Source organism: Saccopteryx leptura, chromosome X, assembly GCF_036850995.1.
Source record: "Saccopteryx leptura isolate mSacLep1 chromosome X, mSacLep1_pri_phased_curated, whole genome shotgun sequence".
NCBI classification, from domain to species: Eukaryota; Metazoa; Chordata; class Mammalia; order Chiroptera; family Emballonuridae; genus Saccopteryx; species Saccopteryx leptura.
In genome coordinates this window covers 95,791,732-95,819,415 of record NC_089516.1, presented here as the reverse complement: position 1 = coordinate 95,819,415, position 27,684 = coordinate 95,791,732, and the positions used below count along the sequence as shown (strand labels likewise).

The 27,684-nt window shown below is 39.6% G+C and overlaps 2 protein-coding genes and 1 pseudogene across 2 annotated transcripts; 2 read left to right on the top strand and 1 right to left on the bottom strand.

Annotated features, from left to right (window-relative positions):
* The first annotated feature begins 9,720 nt into the window (after positions 1-9,720).
* Positions 9,721-17,375, top strand: LOC136386431 (glycine cleavage system H protein, mitochondrial-like). The gene is made up of 2 exons (XM_066357853.1): positions 9,721-9,957; positions 17,082-17,375. Exons 1-2 carry the CDS (start codon positions 9,721-9,723, stop codon positions 17,373-17,375), a joined length of 531 nt encoding a protein of 176 aa, XP_066213950.1.
* Positions 17,376-19,948: 2,573 nt separating this feature from the next.
* Positions 19,949-20,503, bottom strand: LOC136385370 (peptidyl-prolyl cis-trans isomerase A). Its single transcript, XM_066356199.1, has one exon. The coding sequence runs from the start codon at positions 20,462-20,464 to the stop codon at positions 19,970-19,972; it is 495 nt and encodes a 164-aa protein (XP_066212296.1). The 5' UTR covers positions 20,465-20,503; the 3' UTR covers positions 19,949-19,969.
* A 4,331-nt stretch (positions 20,504-24,834) lies between these two features.
* Positions 24,835-26,511, top strand: LOC136386430 (E3 ubiquitin-protein ligase RNF168 pseudogene; annotated as a pseudogene).
* The last annotated feature ends 1,173 nt before the right edge of the window (positions 26,512-27,684 follow it).

Here is a 27,684-nt window from a genome sequence, read left to right as displayed (position 1 = left end):
GACTTGGCAGATGTTAAGACCTCCTGTACTGCAGGCAGCGGCTAGGGCATCTTCTTCCCAGCCAAAACAGGTTACAAAGAGCGGAAAGCCTGGGGAGAGTGGTCCCACAGAGTGCTAGGCGTGCTGAACAGGCCTGGAGGCTCATAGAAAGTCACCTTGAGAGCAATTGGCTCCCAGCCCCGCCTGATCACGCTGGCAGCTCTGATGGCCAGAGCCTTACCTGTGTTGAGTGTGGATAGAGTGGGGATTTCCCAGCTCTTTGAGCCTCTTACTCCCCAGGCAGAGGCAGCGGCAGCCTCATAGCTGGATCATCAGGCTGATAATTCAGGAAGGAGAGACTAGGAGAGAGGCTCCAGGAAAACAGACTCTCTCATTGTCGGAGCCTGCAAACGCTAACAAACCATGACTACCAATGAGATTGAAGCCTAATATATGACATCACTGTACAGTCTCATCAACTGCAAATCTCTACATAAGCATGCCACAGGGGCAGAGCCTGGGGTACAGAGTCACCGACCAGGAAGAAGGAGAGGAAAGAAAAAGGAAGAAGAAGTTAACTTCTCAAAATCAAGAAAATTCCACAGACTTTATAACTTGCTCCACTATTTTTTTGTTTCTTTCATCTTCTTGCCTTTATTATTATTATATTATTATTTCTATTTCCTCCACATTGGTCCTTTTATTCTCTACCCATCTTATTCTGTCCTCTTCTTCTTTTTTTTTTTCACTTGTTTTCTTTTTAAAATTTATTTTTCTGAAGCTGGAAACGGGGAGAGACAGTCAGACAGACTCCCGCATGCGCCCAACCGGGATCCACCCGCCACGCCCACCAGGGGGCGACGCTCTGCCCACCAGGGGGTGATGCTCTGCCCCTCCGGGGCGTCGCTCTGTTGCGACCAGAGCCACTCTAGCACCTGGGGCAGAGGCCAAGGAGCCATCCCCAGCGCCCGGGCCATCTTTGCTCCAATGGAGCCTCGCTGCGGGAGGGGAAGAGAGAGACAGAGAGGAAGGAGAGGGGGAGGGGTGGAGAAGCAGATAAGTGCTTCTCCCATGTGCCCTGGCTGGGAATCGAACCCAGGACTTCTGCACGCCAGGCTGACACTCTACCACTGAGCCAACGGCCAGGGCCCTGTCCTCTTCTTGAACACACTACCCAGAAGTGTTACATTTTATTTCTTTTCTTCTTCCTTACTCTCCATGAGGGTTATACTCCAAAATCCTTAACTGTCTCTCTCTCTCAATTTTTTTGTTTTTTTTTCTTTTTTCTTCTTTTCCTTTTCCCCTTTTTCTTATTTCTCCTTCTCTATTAGTTTCTTCTTTTCTCCTTTTACTTTTCCTCTCACTCAATCCTCAATCACAAACAAATTATTTAATTTGGGACTCAAGTTTTTTTGTGGCATTTTGGGTGCTTTTTACCTCACTTTTTAACTCATTAGCATTCCTCCCAACCCAGGATCTCCATTCTATTTAGTTTTTGCTCCACTTAATAAAATAGTTATTTTTTTCTTTTTCCTGTTTTCCTCTTATCCCTCTTATTATATCTCTTAGTCGACCATCACTTACAAGCAAATCATTTTATACTTGACCCAATTTTTTTCCTTTTTTTGCATTTTGTTGATCCCTACTTCCTCTTTTGCACCCTGAACACTTCCCCTCAACTTAGGCACTCCATATAGGCAGTTTTTGTTCCATTTAGCATAATATAATTCACAGTTTATCATGATGTTTTCCTAAGGAGGAGGAGAGAGGAGGGGAAGAGAAGAAAAAGAAGGAAGAGGAATAATAAATTATTATAGTTTTTTTAATGTTTTTCTTTTGTTCAAATTTTTTTTCATTTTTTTTACTTTTCTATTTTTTTTTACTTTTTATTCTTTATTAATTTTCATTAGTGCTATTAACAAGACTACACTCAGATGCCATTAAGAAAAAGGAAATCAAATATCATGGATACAAAAGATAGAGAAGTAGCAGATAGATGTGGAAAAATCTATGGAGAAACAATTTAATATATTGGAAACCTTGGAGCTAAATGACAGAGAATTTAAAATAGAAATCCTAAAAATACTCAGAGATATACAAGAAAACACAGAAAGGCAATTTAGAGAGCTCAGAAAACAACTCAACGAACACAAAGAATATATTACCAAGGAAATTAAAACTATAAAAATAAATCAAACAGAAATGAAAAACTCAATTCATGAACTGAAAAATGAGGTAACAAGCTTAGGTAATAGAACAGGCCATATAGAAGGTAGGATTAGTGACATAGAAGACAAGCAACTTCAGGCACAACAGAGAAAAGAAGAGGGAGACTCAAAAATTAAAAATAAAAAATAAGCCCTGCAGGAATTATCTGACTCCATCAAAAAGAATAACATAAGAATAATAGGTATATCAGAGGGAGAAGAGAGAGAAAATGGTATGGAGAATATATTCAAACAAATAATAGACGAATACTTCCCAAGCCTGTGGAAAGAAATAAAGCCTCAAATTCAAGAAGTAAACAGAACACCAAGTTTTCTTAACCACAACAAACCTACTCCAAGGCACATCATAATGAAAATGGCACAAACCAATGACAAAGAGAAAATTCTCAAGGCAGCTAGGGAAAAGAGGAATACAACATATAAAGGAAAGCCAATTAGATTATCATCAGATTTCTCAGCAGAAACTCTACAAGCAAGAAGAGAGTGGATCCCGATGTTTAAAGCCTTGAAAGAGAGGAACTTTCAGCCAAGAATACTATACCCATCAAAGTTATCCTTCAAATACGAAGGAGAAATAAAAACATTCACAAATACAGAAAAGATGAGGAAATTTATCATCAGAAAACCCCCACTCCAGGAAATACTAAAGGGGGTTTTCCAACCAGATTCAAAGAACAAAACAAAACAAAACCACAAGTAAAAGCTCCACCAAGAACACAATAAAACAAAATTTAAACTGTGACAACAAAAGCAAAGAAAAAGGGGAGAGGACAGAGATTAACAGTAGCAAAGGACGATGAAGTGCAGAAGCACTTACAAGATAGTGCACTACAATGAATATGGTAGGTAACCTTTTCATTACTTAATGGTAACCACCCTTGAAAAAACCACCACAGAAGCACATGACTTAAAAAAGGTAGCAACAGAGGAAAGACGTATGGAATACAAGCAAACAAAAACAAATGATAGAAAAACAAAAGAGAAGAATCAAATGAGATACAAAACTAACAGAAAGCAATTTATAAAATGGCAATAGGGAAACCACAAGTGTCAATAATTACACTAAATGTAAATGGATTAAACTAACCAATAAAAAGACAGAGTAGCAGAATGGATTAAAAAAGAAAATCCAACTGTATGCTGCCTACAAGAAACACATCTAAGCAACAAGGATAAAAACAAATTCAAAGTGAAAGGCTGGAAAACAATACTCCAAGCAAATAACAACCAAAAAAAAAAAAAAAAAAAAAAAAAAAAGAAATACTCACATCTAATAATGCTGACTACAAGACAGAAAAAGTACTCAGAGACAAAGACAAAAATGGTCATTTCAAAATGATTAAGGGGATACTGAATCAAGAAGACATAACAATTCTTAATATATATGCACCAAACCAAGGAGCACCAAAATATATAAGACAGCTACTTATTGACCTAAAAACAAAAACTGACAAAAATACAATTATATTTAGAGACCTCAATACACCGCTGATGGCTCTAGATTGGTCATCCAAACAGAAAATCAATAAAGATATATTGGCCTTAAACAAAACACTAGAGCACCTGGATATGTTAGACATCTACAGGACACTTCATCCCAAAGCGACAGAGTATACATTTTTCTCTAGTGTACATGGAACATTCTCAAGAATTGACCATAGTTAGGCCACAAAAATAACATCAGCAAATTCAGAAAAATTGAAATTGTACCAAGCATATTTTCTGATCATAAAGCCTTGAAACTAGAATTCAACTGAAAAAAAGAGGGAAAAAACCGCCACAAAAATATGGAAACTAAACAATATACTTTTAAAAAATGAATGGATCAAAGAAGAAATAAGCGCAGAGATCAAAAGATATATACAGACAAGTGAAAATGACAATACTACATATCAGAATCTCTGGGATGAAGCAAAAGCAGTGATAAGAGGGAAGTTCATATTATTTCAGGCCTATATGAACAAACAAGAGAGAGCCCAAGTGAACCACTTAACTTCACACCTTAAGGAACTAGAAAGAGAAGAACAAAGACATCCCAAAACCAGCCAAAGAAAGGAAATAATAAAAATCAGAGCAGAAATAAATGAAATAGAGAACAGAAAAACTATAGAAAAAATTAATAAAAAAAGTAGCTGGTTCTTTGAAAAGATCAACAAAATTGACAAAAAAAAGAGAAAGGAAAAAAGAGAAAGGACTTATATATAACAAAATCAAATATAAAAGAGGAGAAATCACCACAGACATCATAGATACACAAAGAATTGTAGAATACTATGAAAAACTATATGCCACCAAATTCAACAATCTAGAAGAAATGGATAAATTCCTAGAACAATAAAACCTTCCTAGACTGAGTCATGAAGAAGCAGAAAGCCTAAACAGACCAATTAGCAGGGAGGAAATAGAAAAAACTATTAAAAACCTCCCCAAAAGTAAAAGTCCAGGCCCAGACAGTTATACTAGTGAATTCTGTCAAACATTCAAAGAAGACTTGGTTCCTATTCTACTTAAAGTCTTCCAAAAAATTGAAGAAGAAGCAATACTTCCAAAAACATTTTATGAGGCCAACATAATCCTCATACCAAAACCTGGCAAGGATGGCACAAAAAAAGAAAACTACAGACCAATATCTCTAATGAATACAGATGCTAAAATACTAAACAAAATACTGGCAAATCGAATACAACAATATATTAAAAAAATAATACATCATGATCAAGTGGGATTCATCCCAGAATCTCAAGGATGGTTCAACATACATAAAACGGTTAACGTAATACACCGTATCAACAAAACAAGAACAAAAACCACATGATCTTATCAATAGATGCAGAAAAGGCATTTGATAAAATACAAATATAACTTTATGTTTAAGACACTCAACAAAATGGGTATAGAAGGAAAATATCTCAACATGATAAAGACCATATATGATAAACCATCAGCCAACATCATATTAAATGGCATAAAACTGAGGACTTTCCACCTTAAATCAGGAACAAGGCAGGGTTGTCCACTCTCTCTACTCTTATTTAACATGGTGCTAGAAGTTCTGGTCAGAGCAATCAGACAAGAGAAAGAAATAAAAGGTATTCATATCAGAAAAGAAGTAAAGGTATCACTTTTTGCAGATGATATGATCCTATACATCGAAAACCCCAAAGACTCTATAAAAAGATTACTATTGTAGAAACAATAAACCAATACAGTATGGTCACAGGATACAAAATTAACATACAAAAGTCCATAGCCTTTCTATATGCCAACAATGAAATATTAGAAAACGAACTCAAAAAAATAATCTCCTTCACGATTGCAACAACAACAAAAAAATACCTAGGAATAAACATAACAAAGAATGTAAAGTACCTATATAACAAAAACTACAAAGCATTGTTAAGGGAAATCGAAAAAGATACAATGAGACGGAAAAATATTCCTTGTTCTTGGATAGGAAGAATAAATATAATCAAAATGGCCATATTAGCCAAAGCAATTTATAAATTTCATGCAATTCCCATCAAAATTCTGATGACATTTTTTAAAGAAATGGAACAAAAAATCATCAATAGATGACTGGATAAAGAAGATGTGGCACATATACACTATGGAATACTACTCAACTATAAGAAATGATGACATCGGATCATTTACAATAAAATGGTGTGATCTTGATAACATTATACAGAGTAAAATAAGTAAATCAGAAAAAACCAAGAACTACATGATTCCATACATTGGTGGGACATGAAAACGAGACTAAGAGACATGGACAAGAGTGTGGTGGTTACCAGGGGAAGGGGGAGGGGGAGGGGCACAAAGAAAACTAGATGGAGGGTGACGGAGGACAATCTGACTTTGGTTGATGGGTATGCAACATAATTGAATGACAGGATAACCTGGACATGTTTTCTTTGAATATATGTACCCTGATTTATTGATGTCACCCCATTAACATTAATAAAAATTAATTTATAAAATTAAAAAGAAAAAAAAGAAAATTTTAATACTAACAGAAATACAAAAGTGGGCGGAAGGTATAAAAAGGTTGACTACTCCTGGCCTAGAGATATGTTGCTCTAGGATTCCAGGAATGGAGAAAGAGCCAAATCAATGTAGGGTGGTATATAAATTCTGTGTCTTATTCAAAGAGAAAAGAAGTTCCTCAGACAACCTTTATTCTATAGTTAAAATTAAGTGACCCATTGTCCTTGCGAGCCAGAAACTTCTACATTCTTCTCCCTCCCCTCCCCAAAGGAAGAATTAAGGATGGGACAGGAAAGCCTGACATTTCCTCCTAAAACATCAATATGAACTTTGCAGCTTTTTGGTTCCTTACTACACTGGTAATCTGATTTAAATAAGAATCACTTCCTAAGGATTCTGCATATAAAGTTATAATCATTTAATTTCTTTTTTTGCCCTGGCCTAGGTGTGCAGTGAGTAAAGCACCATCCTAGTGCACCAAGGTCACAGGTTCAACCCCTGGTCAGGGCACAAACAAGATCTGGTCAATGGATACATAACTAAATAGAACAATGAAATGCAACAACAAGTTGATGATTGTCTCTCTCTCTTTCTCCCTTCCTTCCTGACGTCCTCTCTCTTTTAATCTCTCTCAAATCAATGGAAATTTTTTAAATATTTTTTATTTTATTTATTTATTTATTTTGTATTTTTTGAAGTTGGAAACGGGGAGGCAGTCACACAGACTCCTGCATACACCCGACCGGGATCCACCCGGCATGACCACCAGGGGGCGATGCTCTGCCCATCTGGGGCGTTGCTCTGTTGTAACCAGAGCCATTCTAGCACCTGAGGTAGAGGCCATAGAGCCATCTCCAGTGCCCACGCCAACTTTGCTCCAATGGAGCCTTGGCTGCAGGAGGGGAAGAGAGAGAGAGAGAGGAAGGAGAGGGGGAGGGGTGGAGAAGCAGATGGGTGCTTCTCCTGTGTGCCCTGGCCGGGAATCGAACCTGGGACTCCTGAATGCCAGGCTGACGCTCTACCACTGAGCCAACCGGCCAGGGCCTTATATTATTTTTTAGTATATTGATTTGAGAGAGAGAGGAAGAGAAAAAGAGAGAGAAAGAGAGAGGGGCATTGATTTGCTGTTCCACATATTCGTGCATTCATTGGTTGATTCTTGTATGTGACTTGACCGTGGATTGAATCTGCACCATTGGTACATCAGGACGGTGCTCCAAACAACTGCACTACCTGGCCATAGCTCATTTTAAATGTTTTATCTTCTACAAAGTTATACAATTTATTCTATAGGTAAATGACAATATTGAAACTTATTAATCTTCTTTGAACATAAACTAAAAATTCCATATTATGTTTATAATGCTGCATAACAAAGCACATGTTAGTATTTCCAAACCAACAAAGAGGTCATTATAATAGTTTATACTTCAAATTTCTGTTATAAGCATCTAAGAAAAAAATATTATATGCAGGGTCAGGTTTTCCATGGTACTCAAGCCAAAGAAAATTTTTCTTCAAAGCACCCAACAAAGTGAAAGGCGTAAAAACTTCTCCTGAACAACCTAAGCAGTAAATGTAACATTCTTAATTTAATGTAATCCCAGTTTATATATAAATAAATTATATATTTGAGAGTAAGAAATATTCTTTTATATAAATTAACAGAAACATAATTTTAAGACTGTTCAGAAACATTAGTACTAATATATTTAGAAGAAAAATATTTAAATTTATTTCAAAAAATGAAAATATTTGTTAGTTATATTTGGCATTAATCTATTTATTATTTTCATTATTATAACTTTAAAAGACTCAGCAAGAAACTACAGATGAACTTAACCCAGTGGATGATTTTCTAAAGTCAGCTCAATAATCAGATCAGAATGTCTTTTACTTCCCCAAATGATCAAATCCTTAAATTATAATTGTCTTTGTAAATATGCTATAAAAAGTGTTCTACTAAGAATCTTCAGTGTGGCACACTGTTGGGCAGATAAAATATATTATTCTCACTTTGTTAAAGATGGCACTGCCCACATGGAAGCCCGTTGCCCAGGTGATGGTATTGGTTGCCCATCTTGCTTGGGATGGACGTGACTATATTAATGTGTGTTGGGTGGGCTGTGGGCATGCAGGATCCTTGTAGCCTGGGGCTTGGTTTTGGGACTAAGGCTTTCCCACCCTTTTTTGTTTTTTTGTATTTTTCCGAAGCTGGAAACGGGGAGGCAGTCAGACAGACTCCCACATGCGCCCGACCGGGACCCACCTGGCATGCCCACAAGGGGGCAATGCTCTGCCCATCTTGGGGCCTCGCTCTGCCGCAATCAGAGCCATTCTAGCGCCTGAGGCAGAGGCCACAGAGCCATCCTCAGCGCCCGAGCAAACTTTGCTCCAATGGAGCCTTGGCTGCGGGAGGGGAAGAGAGAGACAGAGAGGAAGGAGAGGGGGAGGTGTGGAGAAGAAGATGGGCGCTTCTCCTGTGTGCCCTAGCCGGGAATTGAACCCGGGACTCCTGCACGCCAGGCCGACGCTCTACCACTGAGCCAACTGGCCAGGGCTCCCACCCTTTTTGATGTGGGGTGCTGCACTCTCATGAGGAATCCCATTATGCCTCAAATAAGTGATTTTGTATCAGAGACTTCCTTGTTTGTATATTGGATTAAAGGTTTTGGTTTCTACATTATAAATTGGGGCAGACCAGGAGCTTGCTCTCTTTTGGTTCCTGAGATTAGCATTAGAGAGGAGAGCAGAGAAAGGCCACGTGGAGGAGGCCAGGAGAAGCAGCCAAAATGGTGGAGTACTGAGTGAGAAGCCAGTTTGTGCAGAGTTTGTGCAGGGAGAAGTAAGGAGATGGGGAACAGAGGTGAATAAGTGGTGAGCTAGAAACCTTTGATTCTAGGAAACTCGGATAAGTCAGTAGCTCTGTGAGCACTGAATAAGTGGGTTTTGGAGCCCAACGTGTGTTTTTACTTGCCTGATGAGTGCAAGCTCGAATTAAAGCTGATCGCCCACCAGTTTTTGGCTCTGTTGTTTCTTTACTGACTGTCTAAATCCAATGGAAGCCTGCATGTGAATGGCCATGATGTCAGCTCCTGACCTTACATTTGGCGTAGTCTGTGGCAGGATCGGAAATCGGTATGGAGCCACCATCACCTTTGAGTGGTGGAGTAGAGAACTGGCTGCTGTTATATTTCCCCATGTCTGTACTTTTGGGGACCATAGGCTGACTTTTACAGTCATGCGTGAGGAAACCGAGAGCTCTGTGGTAGAGGCTGCCCGGGATCTGCAAACTGATCAGTGGAAGGAGCTGGAGCAAACGTGGGAGAAAGAGATGCCAACCCTGAAGCTGGAGCAAGCACCGGTGGAGGCCGACCAGGTTTGTGAGATTCGTTTGGAAATAGAGCAGACGCTGGAGAAGGAATAACAGGTTCTTGAGTTGCAGCTTGCCCTGGACGTTGTGGAGAGGCAGCAGCAGCAGGAGGCCGGGGCCTGAACTGCAAGGCCCGAGGAGCAGAAGGTGGCAATGGCCTGGGGCTCGATTTCAGCAGTGGTAGCTGGTGTTTCCAGTTCTTCTTTGGAGGATGAGGAGAATCGGGCTGGAGTTGCAATCTGCAGTTTCCAGAAGATGAGAGCCCAGCAGCAAGGAGTTCTCACTATGCCCCTGGTAGGCCTGCGATTTTGGGACATAGGGGTAGATACCATCATGCTCTCTATAGCAGAGATGGAAATGCTGATTGCCAGTGCTCCTCTTTGGGACAGTGTAAGACCTGCCAGGATGGCAGGGATGAGAGGGGTGGCTAAGGCCCCATGTGTGTGGACTGATTTCCTGGACTATGACCAGAGTGGGCACTGGCTCCTTTCTTGAATGGACTTATGGATTTTGGACAATGTGAAATACCCTGATGGGGGTTGGGGGAGGCTTTGCTAAAGGCCCTTCCCCTGACCCGGGAAGCTTTTCCCATGGCTAGCAAGAAGACAGAGAACATTTTGCACTTTTAGCAAAGTGCTCAGAGACTGGTGAAATGTACCTTTGTAATTGTTGAAATTGTATGATTTGTCATGTATTTGTAATTTGTAAAATGTGCCTAATTTCCTTGCACAGGGATGCCAGTGGTGTAGAATGTGGGTAGTAAAGTAAGCATATGGATGGATTATTGGGCAGATAAAATATATTATGCTCACTTTCTTAAAGATGGTGCTGCCCACGTGGAAGCCCGTCGCCCAGGTGATGGTACTGGCTGCCCTTCTTGCTTGGGATGGGCATGATTGATTATATTAATGTGTGTTGGGGGTGGGCTGTGGGCAGGCAGTATCCTTGTAGCCTAGAGCTTGGTTTTGGGACTAAGCCAGGGGTAAGAAACCTATGTCTCAAGAGCCAGATGTGGCTCTTTTGATGGCTGCATCTGGCTCGCAGACAAATCTTTTTTTTTTTTTTTTTTTTTGTATTTTTCTGAAGCTGGAAATGGGGAGAGACAGTCAGACAGACTCCCGCACGCGCCCGACCGGGATCCACCCGGTACGGCCACCAGGGGCGATGCTCTGCCCACCAGGGGGCGATGCTCTGCCCCTCCGGGGCATTGCTCTGCTGCGACCAGAGCCACTCTAGCGCCTGGGGCAGAGGCCAAGGAGCCATCCCCAGCGCCCGGGCCATCTTTGCTCCAATGGAGCCTTGGCTGCGGGAGGGGAAGAGAGAGACGGAGAGGAAGGAGAGGGGGAGGGGTGGAGAAGCAAATGGGCGCTTCTCTTATGTGCCCTGGCCAGAAATCGAACCCGGGTCCCCCGCACGCCAGGCCGATGCTCTACCGCTGAGCTAACCAGCCAGGGCCGCAGACAAATCTTTAATAAAAAAATAATAATGTTAAGAATATAAAATATTCTTATGTATTACAATCCATTCATTTCCTACCGCTCATGTTCATGGTTGCAGGTGGCTGGAGCCAATTACAGCTGTCCTCCAGGACAACACCAAATTTTTATTGGATAATGCCTAAGGTACATGGGTCGCTGTATGGCTCTCACGGAATTACATTTAAAAATATGTGGCGTTCATGGCTCTCTCAGCCAAAAAGTTTCTCGACTTCTGGACTAAGCCTTTCCCACCCTTTTTGATGTTGGGTGGTACACACTCATGAGGAATCCCATTATGCCTCAGATAAGTGACTTTGTATCAGAGACTTCCTTGTTTGTATATCGGATTAAAGGTTTTGGTTTTTACACTATAAAGTGGGGCAGAGCAGGAGTTTGCTCTCGCTCAGTTCCTGAGATTAGCATTAGAGAGCAGAGCAGAGAAAGGCCACATGGAGGAAAAGGAGGCCAGGAGAAACAGCCAAGATGGTGGAGTGCTGAGTGAGATGCCAGTTTGTGCAGAGTTTGTGCAGGGAGAAGGAAGGAGATGTGGAACAGAGGTGAATAAGTATGGTGAGCTAGAAACCTTTGATTCTAGGAAACTCGGATAAGTCAGTAGCTTTGTAAGCACTGAATGAGTGGGTTTTGGAGCCCAATGTGTGTTTTTACTTGCCTGATGGATGGAAGCTAGGATTAAAGCTGATGGCCCACCAGTTTTTGGCTCTGCTGTTTCTTAATGACTGTTCAAATCCAATGGGAACCTGCATGTGAATGGCCACGATGGCGGCTCCTGGCCTTACATACACTATCCTCTCCTTTCAAAGAACACAAACACAAATATATATGTATGTGTATGTGTAGGCATTTACTACAAATGTATTTATACATTCATTTGTCATCTCTTTATCTGTTGATCCATTCAAGTTTCCAACTATTATTTGATCCATCCTAACACAGTTGTTCATATAAATATAAGACTACCTGAGGAAGGGATAGTAGAAGTTGGAGTTCAGGTGCCTTAGGTAAGACATAATGGTGGTGGTGGGCATGGAAGTACAGAAGAATTTACTTTTTAAGACCATGCTATGCATGGAATTGTGTCCCTCTCTTCCAACTCATATGTCAAAGCTCAAAAGCTCAAATCCCCAATATAACTGTATTTAGAGATCGGGCTTTTAGGAGATTATTAAGGTTAAATGAAATCATAAGGTTGGGGCTCTAATCTGATAGTATTGGTAGCCTTACAATAAAAGTAAGAGAAATCTCTTTTTCTTCCCCCTCCCTCCGTATACTTCCCTCTCTCTCTCCACCTCTCTCTTTCTCTCTTTCTCTCTCCTTGTTTTCATATGGACACAATGAGAAAATGGCCATCTGCCAGCTATGGAGAGAGCTCTCACCAGAAAGCAACGATGCTTGCACCTTGATCTCAGACTGTCAGTACTCAGGACTATGGCAGAAACAAAAAAATCTAAGACACTCAGCTTATGGTATTTTGTTATGGCAACACAAACTAATACAGTTTGAGATGCAAATCCTAATTGTTCTAGACCTGCAGTCTGCAACCTGAGTTTTTCCCTTCCTGAGATTATAATCTGTGGGGCTACATCACCCATTTCCTTATTATCCCACTGGATCACCCTTTTTAGTAGTGAAAACAAAAGTTATCCACTTTTTTTTACATCTCCTAAATTTTTCATGAATCTCCCTCTGCTTTGCCTCAGAAGACTTTGGTGTTGAGAAAGGGTAACTAATACCCTAAATTTCAACTGCGCCTTGAATTAGCTTACGTACACCAAATTCCACTATACACACCTTTTTTTGTTTTTGTTTTTATAAACGAGAAAAAAGTTCTGTAATGTAAATTCTGACATATATTTAACTATAGAACCATGAGTTCTGATGCTATAATTATAGGTAATGATTCATTAAAGTAAACACTTCATTTATAAAGGTTCAAACAAGAAGATGCATGAATCAGATTACTACTTATGCACTTCATTGGCAATCAGTTCTGCTGACAACAAGCTGAATAATAAGCTTCTTAGTTTAGAACACCAAATATGACAAGAAACTTTTCTTTAGGAAATGGGATAGCACTATCTCTCTTTCATCTCTTTTATCTACTATTTGGGAGATTGAATGAACAGAGTGAAAAAAAAGGCTTATTTGATTACTAAATTAGCTTTTGTTTTTGATTTGCTGAGAAAGAGAAATTAATGTACAGAGTTCTTTCACAAGTTCAATATTTTTAACTGTGTGGCATTGTTTATAGCATGTACTGAAACAGTAATAAAAAAAAGCAAGTATTTCTCCAGAAGACTATGCCTATCTTGTTCATTCCTACATTTCTGTGTCAGAAAATATTGGGCTCAAATTGAAGCTCTTCTGTCTAAGAGCTGTGTAAAAGCCAATGTTGTCAACCCCTGTACCTGTTTTCTCATTTGTAAAATGAAGATATTATTTATTTCATGGGTAAACTATTCTAAAATATGGTAACAGGCATACAGCACTAACCCAAGGGTGACTCTAAGTGGGAGAACAATACATTGCAGATCTAATGCTTTGATAAGAGGGCTAACTGCCTTGGCCATCATTATATTTCTTGCACAAAACACTGGATTTTCTAAAGAATTCTTTAGACCAAAACCATTAATAACATAATATGTTCTTTGCATAGTTGTGATTTACTCACAATTTTTAAATTAAAAACTGGGTTTTTTTTTAACTTTGTCTTTCCCTACCAGGTTCTCTATGTATTACTAGAAAACAAAATTTTGCCTGTGTATGTTTAGTTTTCTCCAAATATTATTGCCTGTACCTATTTCTGTTATCAGTTTTCCTTTGGAAATTCATTCAAACTTGACTAATTATATTCTAGGACAATAAGGCACTGACTGGAACTAAGAAAGGGGTCAAATGTTACAACTTTGAACCAACAGTTTAAGTAAGAACACAATTTTATGTTTCAGCAAAATTTCAGTATGGAAACATTACATTGAAAAATTTCATGTCATGGGTTGAAATTAATCTGAGTAATTCCTATGTGAGAAAAAAAGTAAGTCTAATATTAGCTTCATTTCAATGGTAACATTTATTTACTTCAGGAAAGTGTTTTCATCACTTCAGAAGGGGTCAATAACCATAAAAGGAAATTCCATTAAAAATAATTAAATCATGTTAATACTTTGCTTTAAACCTCTCAAAAGTTTGTTATCACACTATAAAATGTCTATAAGGCCTCTCTTTCTACCATTTCCACCACCACCTTTCCCTCTTTGTTATCATCTCCTAATGTATTCCTTCTTGATCTTCTACTGTCGCTACTTTGGCCTCTTTGTTATATCTTCACAAAGTTTGACAGGCTTCTGCCAGAGGATTATTGCACCTGCTCTTCCCTCTGCTGCAATTCTGTTCTCCTTAATAACCACAAGACTTAGCTCTCCTCACCTTCTTTAGGTCACAATCTAATGTCCTTTTTTCAGTGAAGTCTTCTCTGGACACTATTTAAAAGGCAAACTCTCTTATTCACCCAATTTCTTGCCTTCTTTATTTACTCTTCAGTGTTTATCATTCACTGAGAATATATGCACTGCTTATCAATTGTAATTGTGTCTCTCCCACCATTAGAAAAATAAGTTAAAGGAGAACAGAAATTGTTTTATTATTATTTTTTACTGTTGGATCATCAGATTCTAAAATAACAAGTGTTCTGGCATAGAGTGGTTCCTCAGTAAATGTCTTTTTTTTTTTTTTTTGTATTTTTCTGAAGTGAGAAGCAGGGAGGCAAAGAGACAGACATGTGCCCGAACTGGATCCACCTGGAAAGCCCACTAAGGGGTGATGCTCTGCCTATCTGGGGAGTCAGAGTCAGTGCTGCTGAGTCAGTCCCATATCTTTGCTTTTTTTGTCAATATTACTTGAGAAGAAGATATGCTGCGATATACCATGTGCAGCAAATCACATTTTCGCTTGGCACGCAGTTGCGCAGAAGTAAACATAAGCATGCTTTAACAGGTTTTTCTTTTTTTCATATTATTTATTTAACCCTCCATTGTGTATGTAAAGTCTTTCTTTTTCTTTTTTATTTTTTTAAGGAAATGGAAAGTTTGTCACAGAATAACTGGCTATATTATTATTGTTAAAATTTATGTTGTTTTGCATCTTAGAAACCAGCTACAGTACAGCCCACTTAATAAAACACCGGAGCGATTCTTGTGCCTGAGGCAGAGGCCATGGAACCATCCTCAGTGCCTAGGCCAACTTTGCTCCAGTGAAATCTTGGCTGCAAGAGGGGAAGAGAAAAATAGAGGGAAAGGAGAGGAGGAAAGTAGGAGAAGCAGATGGGTGCTTCTCCTGTGTGCCCTGGCTAGGAATTGAACCCAGGACTTCCATCCAGGTGCTGGGCTGATGCTCTAAAAATGAGCCAACCGGCCAGGGCTTCTCAGTAAATCTCTTCATTTAGTTACTTAAAGTCATAAGTACCAGTTAGTTGCTATGTTGGGCACACAGTAGAAACAGAGCCCATTATATGAAAACTATCAAAATATAATATTCCCACACATTCTTCCTTCCTTCCTTCCTTTTTTTTTTCTTCCTTCCTTTCTTTCTTTTTAGAGACTGAGATATACAAGAAGGGAGAAAGAGAGGAAAGAGAAATAAGAAGCATCAACTCATAGTTGCTTTACTTTAGTGCCTCATTGATTGCTTCCCCTACATACCTTGACTGGGGTGGCTCCAGCCAAGTCAAAAGCCTTGGTATCATGTTGATGATCCCACAGTCAAGATAACATCCCTGCACTATAGCTGGCAACCTCAGAGTTTTAAACCAGAGACCTCAGTGTGCTGGGTCGACACTCTATCCGCTGAACCTTTGCAAGTCATTCTTACACATTCGTTATATTAAAGTCTCTACTAGACAATCTTGGTCTGTCTACTTCAAGTTCATTTACAGTATTGAAAATAAAAGTACTTTTCTTCTATTATATTTTAAATTTCAAATAATAAACAAAATCTTATATCATTTTCTCATTTTCTAAATTACTTAAATGATCAACTTTTAAGTTTTATTCCAGACTGGTTTTAAAGGTTCTTGTCTAGAACCTTAAGTTTTTATTATTTTTATAGGAGCTATCTCTTGACCAGTTTTCCAATAACCAGTTTTTCAGTATCTAGTCTAAGAATGCAACTGTGAATTTTTTTAAAAAAAGGTGGTTTTGTAATAAATCTTACATGTTCATTGACAAAATGTAATCACACAAGGTGATCTAATCATAAATCCTTAACTGGGCAGATCACAGTGGGTAGTCAACTCCAGGACCATAACTTCTTTAGTAAAAAGTTTTGTCTTCATCTTTAGCAAGCCCTGTCTTTTGTTCTTATGCATCTAGGTTAAAAAAAACTTTTGAAATGCCAGAGTAATCCACTTTTTCATACCCACTGGGAAGGGTGATCACCTTCAAGGCAGTACATAATCTTAACTATTTTGTAATCCTATCATAGAAATTTCCCTGTCTTGGTTCCTTCCACTATTTTGTAATATTCCTCATGTTCCTTCCTTAATTACAAATGTATAAAAAAAGTTGCAAAACTGTCATTCTCTGAAGCATTTGAGATCTTGCTTCCCAGCATGCCATCAGTTTGGCTCAAATAAACTTGTATAAAAAGTCTCTACAGTTTTGGAGATTTCTAACATTGACACAACACAAAATTACCCCATCCGTTCACCCAGTAAGTTCATTCAAGATGTCTCCTAGTGATCTTTATCAAAACTCTTTAAAACCTTTTAATGGGAATTGTGCCAAGAACCCTAAACTCCTGTGAAAATGGGGAGCAGTGCATAGCCTGCTGGTCATGGCCTGGATCCTGGGCTTTCCCTTAGTGTCCACAGCGCCCTGCCTGCTATGGTACTGGGGTCTGAAAACAAGCACGTGGACACTGCACCCTAGCCTCAACCTACTTTCAGTACATAAATTCAGAAAGAAATATGGATTGATAATATAAAACGGTAATGAAACATTGAGAATCAGTAATTTTGTGCAGGAAGCTTTGAGTGATGTTGTTTATTGTAATCTTCATGAAATTGGGACAACATCAAACAAACAAGATGAGTTTTGTGCTTTGGAAAGTGTTCAAGGTCCTAGTGAACTCTATTCTCTTCTATCAGGAGAATTAACTGAAATGAGTGAAGCACTTGCAGAAAATCCAGGACTTGTCATCAAATTTTGTTATGAAGATGGTTGGCTGATCAAGATGACACTGAGTGACTTTTCAGCACTAGATGAACTAATAAATGAAGAGGCATATGAAAAATGCATAAAATCTGTTGAGGAGTGAAAATGCAAGTGCCCTAAATAAAGTAGCATGAAACAACTTAGTCTGGTAAAGTTGTCTAAAATTAGTAGTGGATAGAAAATTTAAAATAGCAAAGTTAAGTGATAACAATGGAAAAAGAAACTACAACAATGTTATTGGAACAAAATTCCCTTTAACTTTCTAATGATTGCAGAAAAAATACAAAATGCTTCTTTTTTGCAACACTAGGATTTTTATACTATGTTACAGTTCTAATATTTAGAATTTCTAATATTATTTATGGTAAAAGTTTAATTATAAAAATTATGTATTTAAGGGATAATATTTTTATCTTAACCCTTATATAATATTCTCTTTTTTTAAGTGAGAGGAGATAGAGAGACAGAATCCTGCATGCATCCAGACCAGGATTCACCTGGAAAGCCCTGTCTGGGCCGATGCTTGAATCAGCCTAGCTATCCTCAGTGTCTGAGGCTGATACTTGGAACAACCAAGTTATCCTCAGTGCCCGGACAGATGCTGGAACCAATCGAGGCACTGGCTGAGAGAGGAAAAAAGAGAGGGCAAGAGATGCTATCTGATGGTCACTTCTCATGTGTCCCCTGACCAGGGATCAAACCCAGGATTTCCACACTATGGGCCGACATTCTATCCACTGGGTCTTTATATAATAGTCTAACTTGCTTACACTGGTTTCTGGATTTGGGTCAAAATACATAATATTTATTGTATGGTCAGTATACATGTACACCATCACAGTCGTCCGGCCCATGCAGGTTTGCATTGGATTTAGACAGATGGTAATGAAACAATGGAGCCAAGAACTGGTGGGCCATTAGCTTTAATCCTAGCTTGCACCAGGTGGGCAAGTAAAAACACACACTTGGCTCCAAAACCCACTCATTCAGCGCTCACAAAGCTACTGACTTATCCGAGTTTCCTAGAATCAAAGGTTTCTAGCTCACTAGCCTCATTCTCCTTTGTTCCCCATCTCCTTCTCTCTATACAAACTCTGCACTAACTGGCTTCTCCTTTAGCACTCCACCATCTTGGCTGCCTCTCCTCTCCTCCACATGGCCTTACTCTGCTCTCCAACCTGCTCTCTGCTCTAATGATAATCTCAGGAACCGAGAGAGCAAGCTCCCGGTCTGCCCCACTTTATAGTGCAGAAATCAAAAACTTTAATCCAATATACAATATGCACTTAGTACCCTGTCCCGGGTTTCAGCACCAAATATTGGAATCCATGGGAGTCTGAAAAGATTGTAGTAACAGCCTTTATTGAAAGGAAGAAAGGAACCCTCCCAGGCACTTCTTCCAGGGAGAAGAGCACCAGTAAAAGCTAGGGGGACGAATTTATAGGGTAAAAGGAGAGTCTCAAGCAAGTGGGTGTTGAATCAAAAGTCCTGGTATGTCCAAAATGCTCCTCCTTGGGGGGCCTGCCAGCTTCTTGGGGATTCTTCTGTCTCAGGGGCAATAGTCCAGTATGGGTGAGGTCTGACAGATAAGCAGAACATCAAGAGGGCAGTTTAGAATTCACATATCTATCAGTTATTGCTCTTTTTGTTAGTTTGGCTAGGCCAAGGTAGCCGGGTATTTGGTCAAACACCAGTCTAGATATTGGGGTAAATTAGATTAAATTTACATTTAAATCAGTAAATTATGAATAAATACAGCAGATTACCTTGCACAATGTGAGAATCATCCTTAGAGAAAAATACTGAGGTCTCTCAAAAAGCAAGAAAGACTTTCTTCTGACTCTTCTTTATCTCTTGCAACATCAACACTTCTTTGTGTTACCAGACTGCAAACCTGACCTGCACAATTAATTTTGGACATGCTAAAATCAAATTAAAAAAATAAAAAGTATAAATATATTTCAGCAATTATTTTTTTAATTTAAAACTATTAACTGGTCTTTCTCTGTAAATATATGAGAGCTTGTTATTCAGTTATTTTATTCAGTTTTGGACTGTCAGGAAGAAAAAAGTTTTCTTTACTCTTTAAGATTCTTCTGGATAGTCTAATAATCAAGTTGACATAGAGAGAGATTAATATGAAAATACAAATTAAAGTTTAATAAAATGTATACCTACTATACACATAAGAACAGATCCAGAAAAACTGAGCATCACACCAAAGTGGAGGAAGCCTTAACCTTAAGTACCTCATTCAGCTAAAGACAACAAAAGATATTGGGAGTGGGAAGTCAGCAATGGGAATTTACTAGGAAAAGCACAATAAATATGGGTTAAGATTGATATGCAAATTTAAGTCTCAACTTTTTTCACTGATAGTGAATACAGGCTTGGTAGTGAGGGAAACAACCTTACAAATGAAAATTGCTCTTACAAAAACAAATGCCTTTTTGCAAAAGGTAACTTCTTTTTTTTTTTTTTTTTTTTTTTTTGACAGACAATTGTTTAGTTTTTATTTCATTATCATAAACTTAACTATGCACTCCAGCTAGACTTGAAGGGGTAAGGAAGGAGGGACCCAATGGACTGTGGTGATAGCACGAAGATTAGAGAACATTCCAAGCAGATGGGGGTGAAGGGGTGTTCTCCTGAGCTACAGAAGGAATGGTCTGGTGATTAAAATAAAACGAGAATTTATTAGAGTTGTCCACAGTCGGCAATGGTGATCTTCTTGCTGGTCTTGCCATTCCTGGACCCAAAGCGCTCCATGGCTGTCACAATATCCATGCCATCTTTCACCTGGCCGAAGACCACATGCTTGCCATCCAACCACTCAGTCTTGGCAGTGCAGATGAAAAACTGGGAACCGTTTGTGTTGGGTCCAGCATTTGCCATGGACAAGATGCCAGGACCTGTGTGCTTCAGGATGAAATTCTCATCATCAAATTTCTCCCCATAGATGGATTTGCCACCTGTGCCATTATGGCGTGTAAAGTCACCACCCTGGCACATAAATCCTGGAATAATTCTGTGAAAGCAGGAACCTTTATAACCAAATCCTTTCTCCCCAGTGCTCAGAACACGAAAGTTTTCTGCCGTCTTTGGAACTTTGTCTGCAAACAGCTCGAAGGAGACGCGGCCCAAGGGCTCGCCGTCGACGGCGATGTCGAAGAACACAGTGGGGTTCACCATGGCTGATTGCGCGCAACTCCGGGGCGGTAGCGTCTGCAAGGCCGCAAAAGGTAACTTCTAACTTGGTTTTCAGAGCTTTTTTGTCCACCAAATTTTAAGATTAACCGGCCTGAAATAATCAATATTCCCAAAGAGGCATATTTTGGCATGGAAAACTTTGCTCCCCTTTAGAATTTATGTATCAAGAGTGGAATGTCGGCCCTGGCCGCTTGGCTCAGTAGTAGAGCCTCCGCCTGGCGTGTGGACGTCCTGGGTTCGATCCTGGCCAGGGCACACAGGAGAAGCGCCCATCTGCTTCTCCACCCCTCCCCCTCTCCTTCCTCTCTGTCTCTCTATTCCCCTCCCGCAGCCAAGGCTCCATTGGAGCAAAGTTGGCCTGGGCACTGAGTATGGCCCTATGGCCTCTGCCTCAGGTGCTAGAATCGCTCTGATTGCAACAGAGCAACACCCAGATGGGCAGAGCATCAACCCCTGGTGGGCGTGCCAGGTGGATCCCGGTCAGGTGCATGTGGGAGTCTGTCTGCCTGCCTCCCCATTTCCAGCTTCAGAAAAATACAAAAAAAAAAAAAAAAAAAAAAAAAAGAGCGGAATGTCATTAATTTTAATCCTTTTATAGATATTTGTTTGTGATATTTAAAAACTGAGCCCTGGCCTGGTGGCTCAGGAGATAAATTGTTAACTGGCTGCTCCAAGGTTGTGAGTTTGATCCCCAGTCAGGGCACATAGGAGAAGCAATCAAAGAGTACACAAGTAAATGGAACACCTAAGTGGAAAATGAGTTGATGTATCTCTCTCTTCTTTCCTCCTTTTTTCTCACAAATGAATAAAAAATTAAGTAAAAATAAATTTAAAATATTAATGACTATAGTACAGAACAGCCCAGGAGAAAATTGTAAAAAACAAAATAAAAAAAGAGTTATCTCTTATTAGACCATGATATAAAAGTGCAGAGGTAAAGAACCTAATATTAAAAAATAAATATTTTCCAAATTTTTCTTTAAGAAACATATTTAAAAGAGAGGAGGAGGAGAAACCCAAGCATATATAAATCTAACTATTATAAAAGAAATTTTACTAATCTGAAACTATTGTCTTGTACTTTTGACATTAAACATTCACTGCCATTTTTCAGTAAGAATGGCCTGAAAGCATTTCATCTTTCTAAGCCATGATGAATGAGCTTCGATTAAAAGCAGCTAAAAGAAAAAAAGCCGCTAATTTATTTTATACAGTCACTGATCAGGTACTGACATATAATATTTCATTTTCTTTTGGACATTAAGAGATGCTGTATACCTAAAAACAACAGCTTGTGTGATACTACATCTATCATTAGATGCATCATAAAAGCAAAAAGGACATAAATGTGTTTCTGCCTATTAAAGTGTAATTATTTGTAAAATCATTACTTAGCACTTTAACAAATTGACACAATGAAGTTAATGTTCTTCAACATATTAAATTTTGCAATGCGCTTTTGCTTACTGCATTCTTATACATCAGTCGGTGTTTAGTGAATGACATCATATAGAGGAAAACACTAACCTAATTTTTCCTGTTAAGTGATAGTAGTGCCACTACTATTATTTATGAATGCGTTTATATAACTGTTATTGAAAATTAGAACAATGCAGTTTTGTGAGAATTTGTTTTTCATTATTTTTCTAAATCTTATTGATAATATAGTTTCATGGAAACTTACAGAATGAAGTATAAACTAGGGTACTATCTTGGCATAGAAAATGACCAAAAATGAGAGTTAATTGTGAATATTATAGTTTTTCCTAATGCTAAGATTAGTTTTAGACAATATAATTTTTAAAAGGCAATAGAGATAAATTGAATATTAAAATATGCCAAGTATCTGAATAAGTTTGGCTTAAATGCAAAAGGTAGAGCATCTTTCCAGATGCATTTACTGGGTTTGGGATTTAAGAAACTCTTTCAAAGCTTAAGAGCTGTACAATTGATCAAAAAATACCTGATCTTAACAAATGTCCTGGTGTTACCAGAAAAAAATGGGGACCAGAGAGGGTCTTCTTCAAGTCAACTTGTAGTGTGTGGGCTCTTGACTTTGTTCTTTTCTTTTAATTAATTAATTTATTTTACCAAGAGAGAGGAAGGAAAAGAGAGAATGAGAGAGAGAGAGAGAGAGAGAGAGAGAGAGAGAGAGATAAAGAGAAACATCAAGCTGTTCCTGTATGTGCCCTGATCAAGGATCAAACCAGCAACCTCTGTGCTTCCAGATGACGCTCCAACCAACTGAAGTATCTCACCAGGGCAAGGGTTCTTGACTTTTAACAGGAAAGATTTCACAACAGGAGTCCAGGGGATTTTGAGAATATGTTTCTGAAAGCTGGAGAGAGTGAAACAAGGAGGGGTTTAGGATAGAAGAAGCAACAGTAGAAAAACTAGGCAATGCTACTTTGGCTCTAAAGTACGGGAAGAAGTGAGCATGGGCACAGCTACTGTCAGCTCAATGGATAGTTAGAGAAAAGGGGACCTTGGGGAAGGGTTCAGGGGTTAGTTCTGGACAAGCTGATACTTGGATAGGGAAGATGGCGGGCACTGGGAAGATGGCGGGCACCGGGAAGATGGCGGGTGTGACAGTTGGCGTGAGGGGAGTTCCGTAATGTTTCCCGCCACCCTCTCACCAGGTGTGGATAAACTAAGTTACCTCCTCCCTCTCTTCAGTAAAGATGCTTCCTTCGATGTGGGCAGACAAACTGCACACAGTCCAGGAGCACGGCCTCAGCGCCACTGCTTGCTGAAGAACAGCCTCAGCGCCGCCACCATTCGAGGACGAACAATGCTTCCGCTCTTTTCCGGAAACACTCCGCTGAAGCAGGCCTTCTATTGCTCCCGTGGTTGCAAGTCTTGTGAGATCTTAGAGTTTAGGAGAAAGCATGCTTGTGGAAGAAGAAGGGGAAAGAAAAAGATTGGGTTTGTTCCTGGGAGGGAGAGTGTGGGCTGTGTCTTTAGGCTGGCTTGGAAGTTTTAAAGGCTAGAAGTTCAGAGGAGGTCTTAGGGAAATGTATCAATAGAGTATTTATCAGTTTTTTAAGGTATATCTTTTCAAAGTCATGGTGTCCACTGATTGGTCAATGATATCACAGATGTTCTTGGCATTGCCCTCTTGGTTTGTCTGGGCCTGGCACTGAAATACATATGAGGCCTAGATGTTATCTCTAGGAAGGAAAGTTTAGGCCAATTATTTTGTATGTCAGGATTTATACTTACCGCTTGCTGGTCCTACTATGGAATCAGACCATAATTCTTATAACAGGGCTTGATTAATTGTTCCCATGATTTCCTACCTGGTACCCTATTTCCTCTTCCAAGAATTTTAGAGCTTGGAGTCTTGTCTCTAAAACAGAGTTGCTGAGGCTGATTTCAACTCTCACCCTCAGCACTTTCCTCTTGCTTGAACCATCTTAGTTTATCTGCTCGATTAACGGTTTATTCTGCTTTTGCTACACTCTCCACCTCTGGTCTGACGAGGCTGCTACTTTATAAGTGCATTTGTTTAAAAGGATTAATGGAACAGGAAAAGAGATAGGTTGGGATGATACCCCCAAAATCTTTTTCTTAATGATAAGATTTGTAGAAGCTTTTCAGCAGACCCAAGAAAAGGGAGGGATGAACTCTGAACCTTGGAAAACCTCGCGAGACTCTGGAATGCGGGGACGTGATTGTGCCCTACTTCCATAGCAACAGTAAACCGGAAGGCCTGCTTCAGCGGAGTGTTTCCGGGACAGAGCGGAAGCATTGTTCGTCCTCGAATGGTGGCGGCGCTGAGGCTGTTCTTCAGCAAGCAGTGGCGCTGAGGCCGTGCTCCTGGACTGTGTGCAGTTTGTCTGCCCACATCGAAGGAAGCATCTTTACTGAAGAGAGGGAGGAGGTAACTTAGTTTATCCACACCTGGTGAGAGGGTGGCGGGAAACATTACGGAACTCCCCTCACGCCAACTGTCACACCCGCCATCTTCCCGGTGCCCGCCATCTTCCCGGTGCCCGCCATCTTCCCTATCCATACTGCCCAAACCGTTACGTACCTCAGAGCAGCCAAGGTCTCCTGACTATGGAGAGGTTCATTTATTTCCTTACCGGTCTTTTGCTCTAAACGTGGACACATTTGCTCTAAATGTGGACATGACACCACCTCCTAAGGCTGTACTGTGTGCCTAGCCTGCAGAGCCGCTTCTGCTTCCAGAGGTGTTTGATGCTCCCAATCTCTGAACTCTGATACGCTGCTGGGCATTATGTTTAAACACAGACCTGTTCACTGTCTTTCTCCATAGGTGGCTGGATAACGTCTCTTCTGGGTGTTGAAGTTGACTCTGCCTGACTCTGCCTTAGTAGCATAGTAAAATGGATGTACCTGAAGAGGCCATCCCTCCCTTGTCCGATTACAAGTGCGGGGTCTGTTTGGAAATCCTGATAGAACCTGTAACGCTACCATGTGATCATTCGCTCTGTAAGGAATGCTTCCTATCCCTTGCAGAAAAGGCAGACTTATGCTGTCCCTTCTGCCGCTTGTGGGTTTCTTCATGGGCCCGGGACCATATGCGAAGAAAATCTCTTGTCAATACGGAATTGTGGGAGAAAATTAAAAAACACTATCCAAGAGAATGTCACCTTCGACAATCTTGCCCACAATCAGTAGAAACGAGTGATAACTTGCAGATAGTTCATCATTTAAGTGAGCCTGGAGAATTGAGAAGAGAATATGAAGAGGAAGTGCGAAAGATAGAGGCAGAGAAGCAAGCCATTGACGAAGAAGAAAACAAAGCCAGTGAAGAATACATACAGAAATTATTGGCAGAGGAGGCACTAGAGGAAAAAAGACAGGCAGAAATAATGAAAAGAAGGCTACAACAACAGCTGATAACTGATGAAGCACTGGCAAAAAAGATAAGCTTTGACATAAACTATTCCTGTGTGGAAAGTGACTTGGCTTCTCCCATGAGTACCAGAGAATATGATCCATTCACAATCAGATCAAAAAAGAAACAAAGAAGTACTGGAGATACTCAGGAGTGTTTGCCACCTAAATCTGACTGTCGGCCCGTGCCAGTTTCAACAGTTTCAAAAGTTGCGCAAAAAGGCCAGAAAAGCTGCACTGTCACCAGTGGTACACAGAGCACTGCATGGCAAGACACAGAAATGGAGGAAGACCTGCCAACCCTTCCTTCTCAAATATGCCTTGAAATCCAAGAACAAGCTGCACAGTCTTCAATAGAGTCACCTGTGCCTCAGCCATGTGGCAGTGGTACAGGATTGTACCCTGAAGTAAAAGTCAAAATGACACCAAGCAAGCATGATAAGGAGGTATGTGTCATAATTCATGAGGAGCCTGAACCCAGAGCTTCCTGTTCCACAGAAGCCACAATTAAGCCTCGTGGCAAAACACAGAGTATTTGCAGTATATCAGATATGACACAGGTAGTTGGAACTGATACAGATGAAGAAGATGAAGAGCCTTACCCACTGATCAGTAAAGATATTTCTAAAAGAAAACAACAGGAAACTTTGTTTGAAACAGACAGGGATCCATGCTTTTCTGTAAAAAGAGGGAAAATGTCCCCCAAAGCTTCCTTGGAGCGAGGGGAAACAGAAGTCATCATCCCTCTAAAGCCGTTAGAGGTAGAATATGCCCTTTTTCAGAGACAAATGCAAGAAGAAAATGATAAGACTTTAGCATTAAAGCTTCAGAAAGAAATGGATAGAGAGATGAGGAATCCAACCCGACTTAAAGGCTCCCCAGATGAATATATGTTGCGTTCTAGGTCTTCAGCTCCAGACAGATCGCCAACTAAACAGAAGAATTCCAAAGGTAACAACTCCAAAACACAAACTGATAAAAAGCATTCAAAAACTCCAAGAGGCTCAAAAAATTAAAATGTGCAGCCTTCTTTTATGATACAGTTGTAATATCCTGTTAATGTTAATGTACCTAAGATGCCAAATACTACTAGAGATTATTGTAATGTATCTAAAAGTGCTCGTTCCTTACAGCCACAAGAAAGTAACTTCTCAGATGTTTAAGAGATAAAGTAATCTTTGGTAAAGGGAATGTTTTGTAGTACAGCTGGTTTATGAAGCTCTTTTTGTTAAAATATGTATGTTTTATGGCCTTTTCCATCTTTATGTCCTGTAGTATTTAAAGCAAAATCATCCTATACTGCACCAAGTAGAGTATAGGAATAGTATAGTGTAGTGTTGTGTAGTAATCCAGGTTTAAAATTTAAGTTTTCTTGTTACTTTCCCATGTATTTGTATAGCACTTGAAACACATCTTGCAAAACACTAAAGGAAGCTAGTCACCATCTATAATTATTTTAAACATTATAACAGTTTCTTTGATTTGAAGTGCATTAGGATCAACAAAATAAAAAAAATAAGTTTTCTGAAAAATTAGGATTAATTGATGGAAAGGAAATTTGACTCGATTCAAAGGGAATTAAGCTTTGGGTTTAGGCTGAATGAGGCAAACGGATAATTTGGAAGGGCTAGAACTGAGCTGGTGATCAGAAGCTGGTCCCAGGATGGCGTATCCAGTCTAGTTTGGCAGAACATTATCCCCTAGCCTTTCTTTGCCAAATGACACAGAAAACATTTGGGTTTTACAGCTTTCACACCATAGTATCTGGTGTCAAAATCAAAATTAATTACTAAATTACTAAAATTTTAGAAGTTCACATTTTTACTGGTGTGCTATTCCAGGAAAAAAAAAAATGGGAATTTATTGTAGAAGTCATATAACAATGTCCTATGCTGTGGAACCAAGGTATAAAGAACAATTGTTTATTTCCTTATATGTATTGTCTATCATCTGTATTGACGTTTGTGTTTATGGACAGAAATAGAAAGTATGCTACTTGGGTTTTGCCCTGTATTATGCCTCAAAGTTAAATTAGAAGGCAGTGGTTTCATTTTGTGAAATTTAACTTAGAGATTATTAATCGTTGTTTCACTAATATGAACAACTTTGAGCAAACAAACAATTTTTTTTTTAAAGGGTGAATCTCAATATTTTTTTTAATTTTTTAATTTTTTTTATTTATTCATTTTTAGAGAGGAGAGAGAGAGGGTGAGAGAGAGACAGAGAGAGAGAAGGGGGGAGGAGCTGGAAGCATCAACTCCCATATGTGCCTTGACCAGGCAAGCCCAGGGTTTTGAACCGGCGACCTCAGCATTTCCAGGTCGCCGCTTTATCCA

What these genes read in the sequence shown, in the direction of transcription:
- LOC136386431 (XM_066357853.1), top strand. Translation starts at nt 9,721, where the DNA reads ATGGCCTGGGGCTCGATTTCAGCAGTGGTAGCTGGTGTTTCCAGTTCT. An exon ending in GTGCTCCTCTTTGGGACAGT is followed by an intron (nt 9,958 to 17,081) that starts GTAAGACCTGCC and finishes AATTTTGTGCAG; the next exon opens with GAAGCTTTGAGTGATGTTGT.
- LOC136385370 (XM_066356199.1), bottom strand. Translation starts at nt 20,464, where the DNA reads ATGGTGAACCCCACTGTGTTCTTCGACATCGCCGTCGACGGCGAGCCC.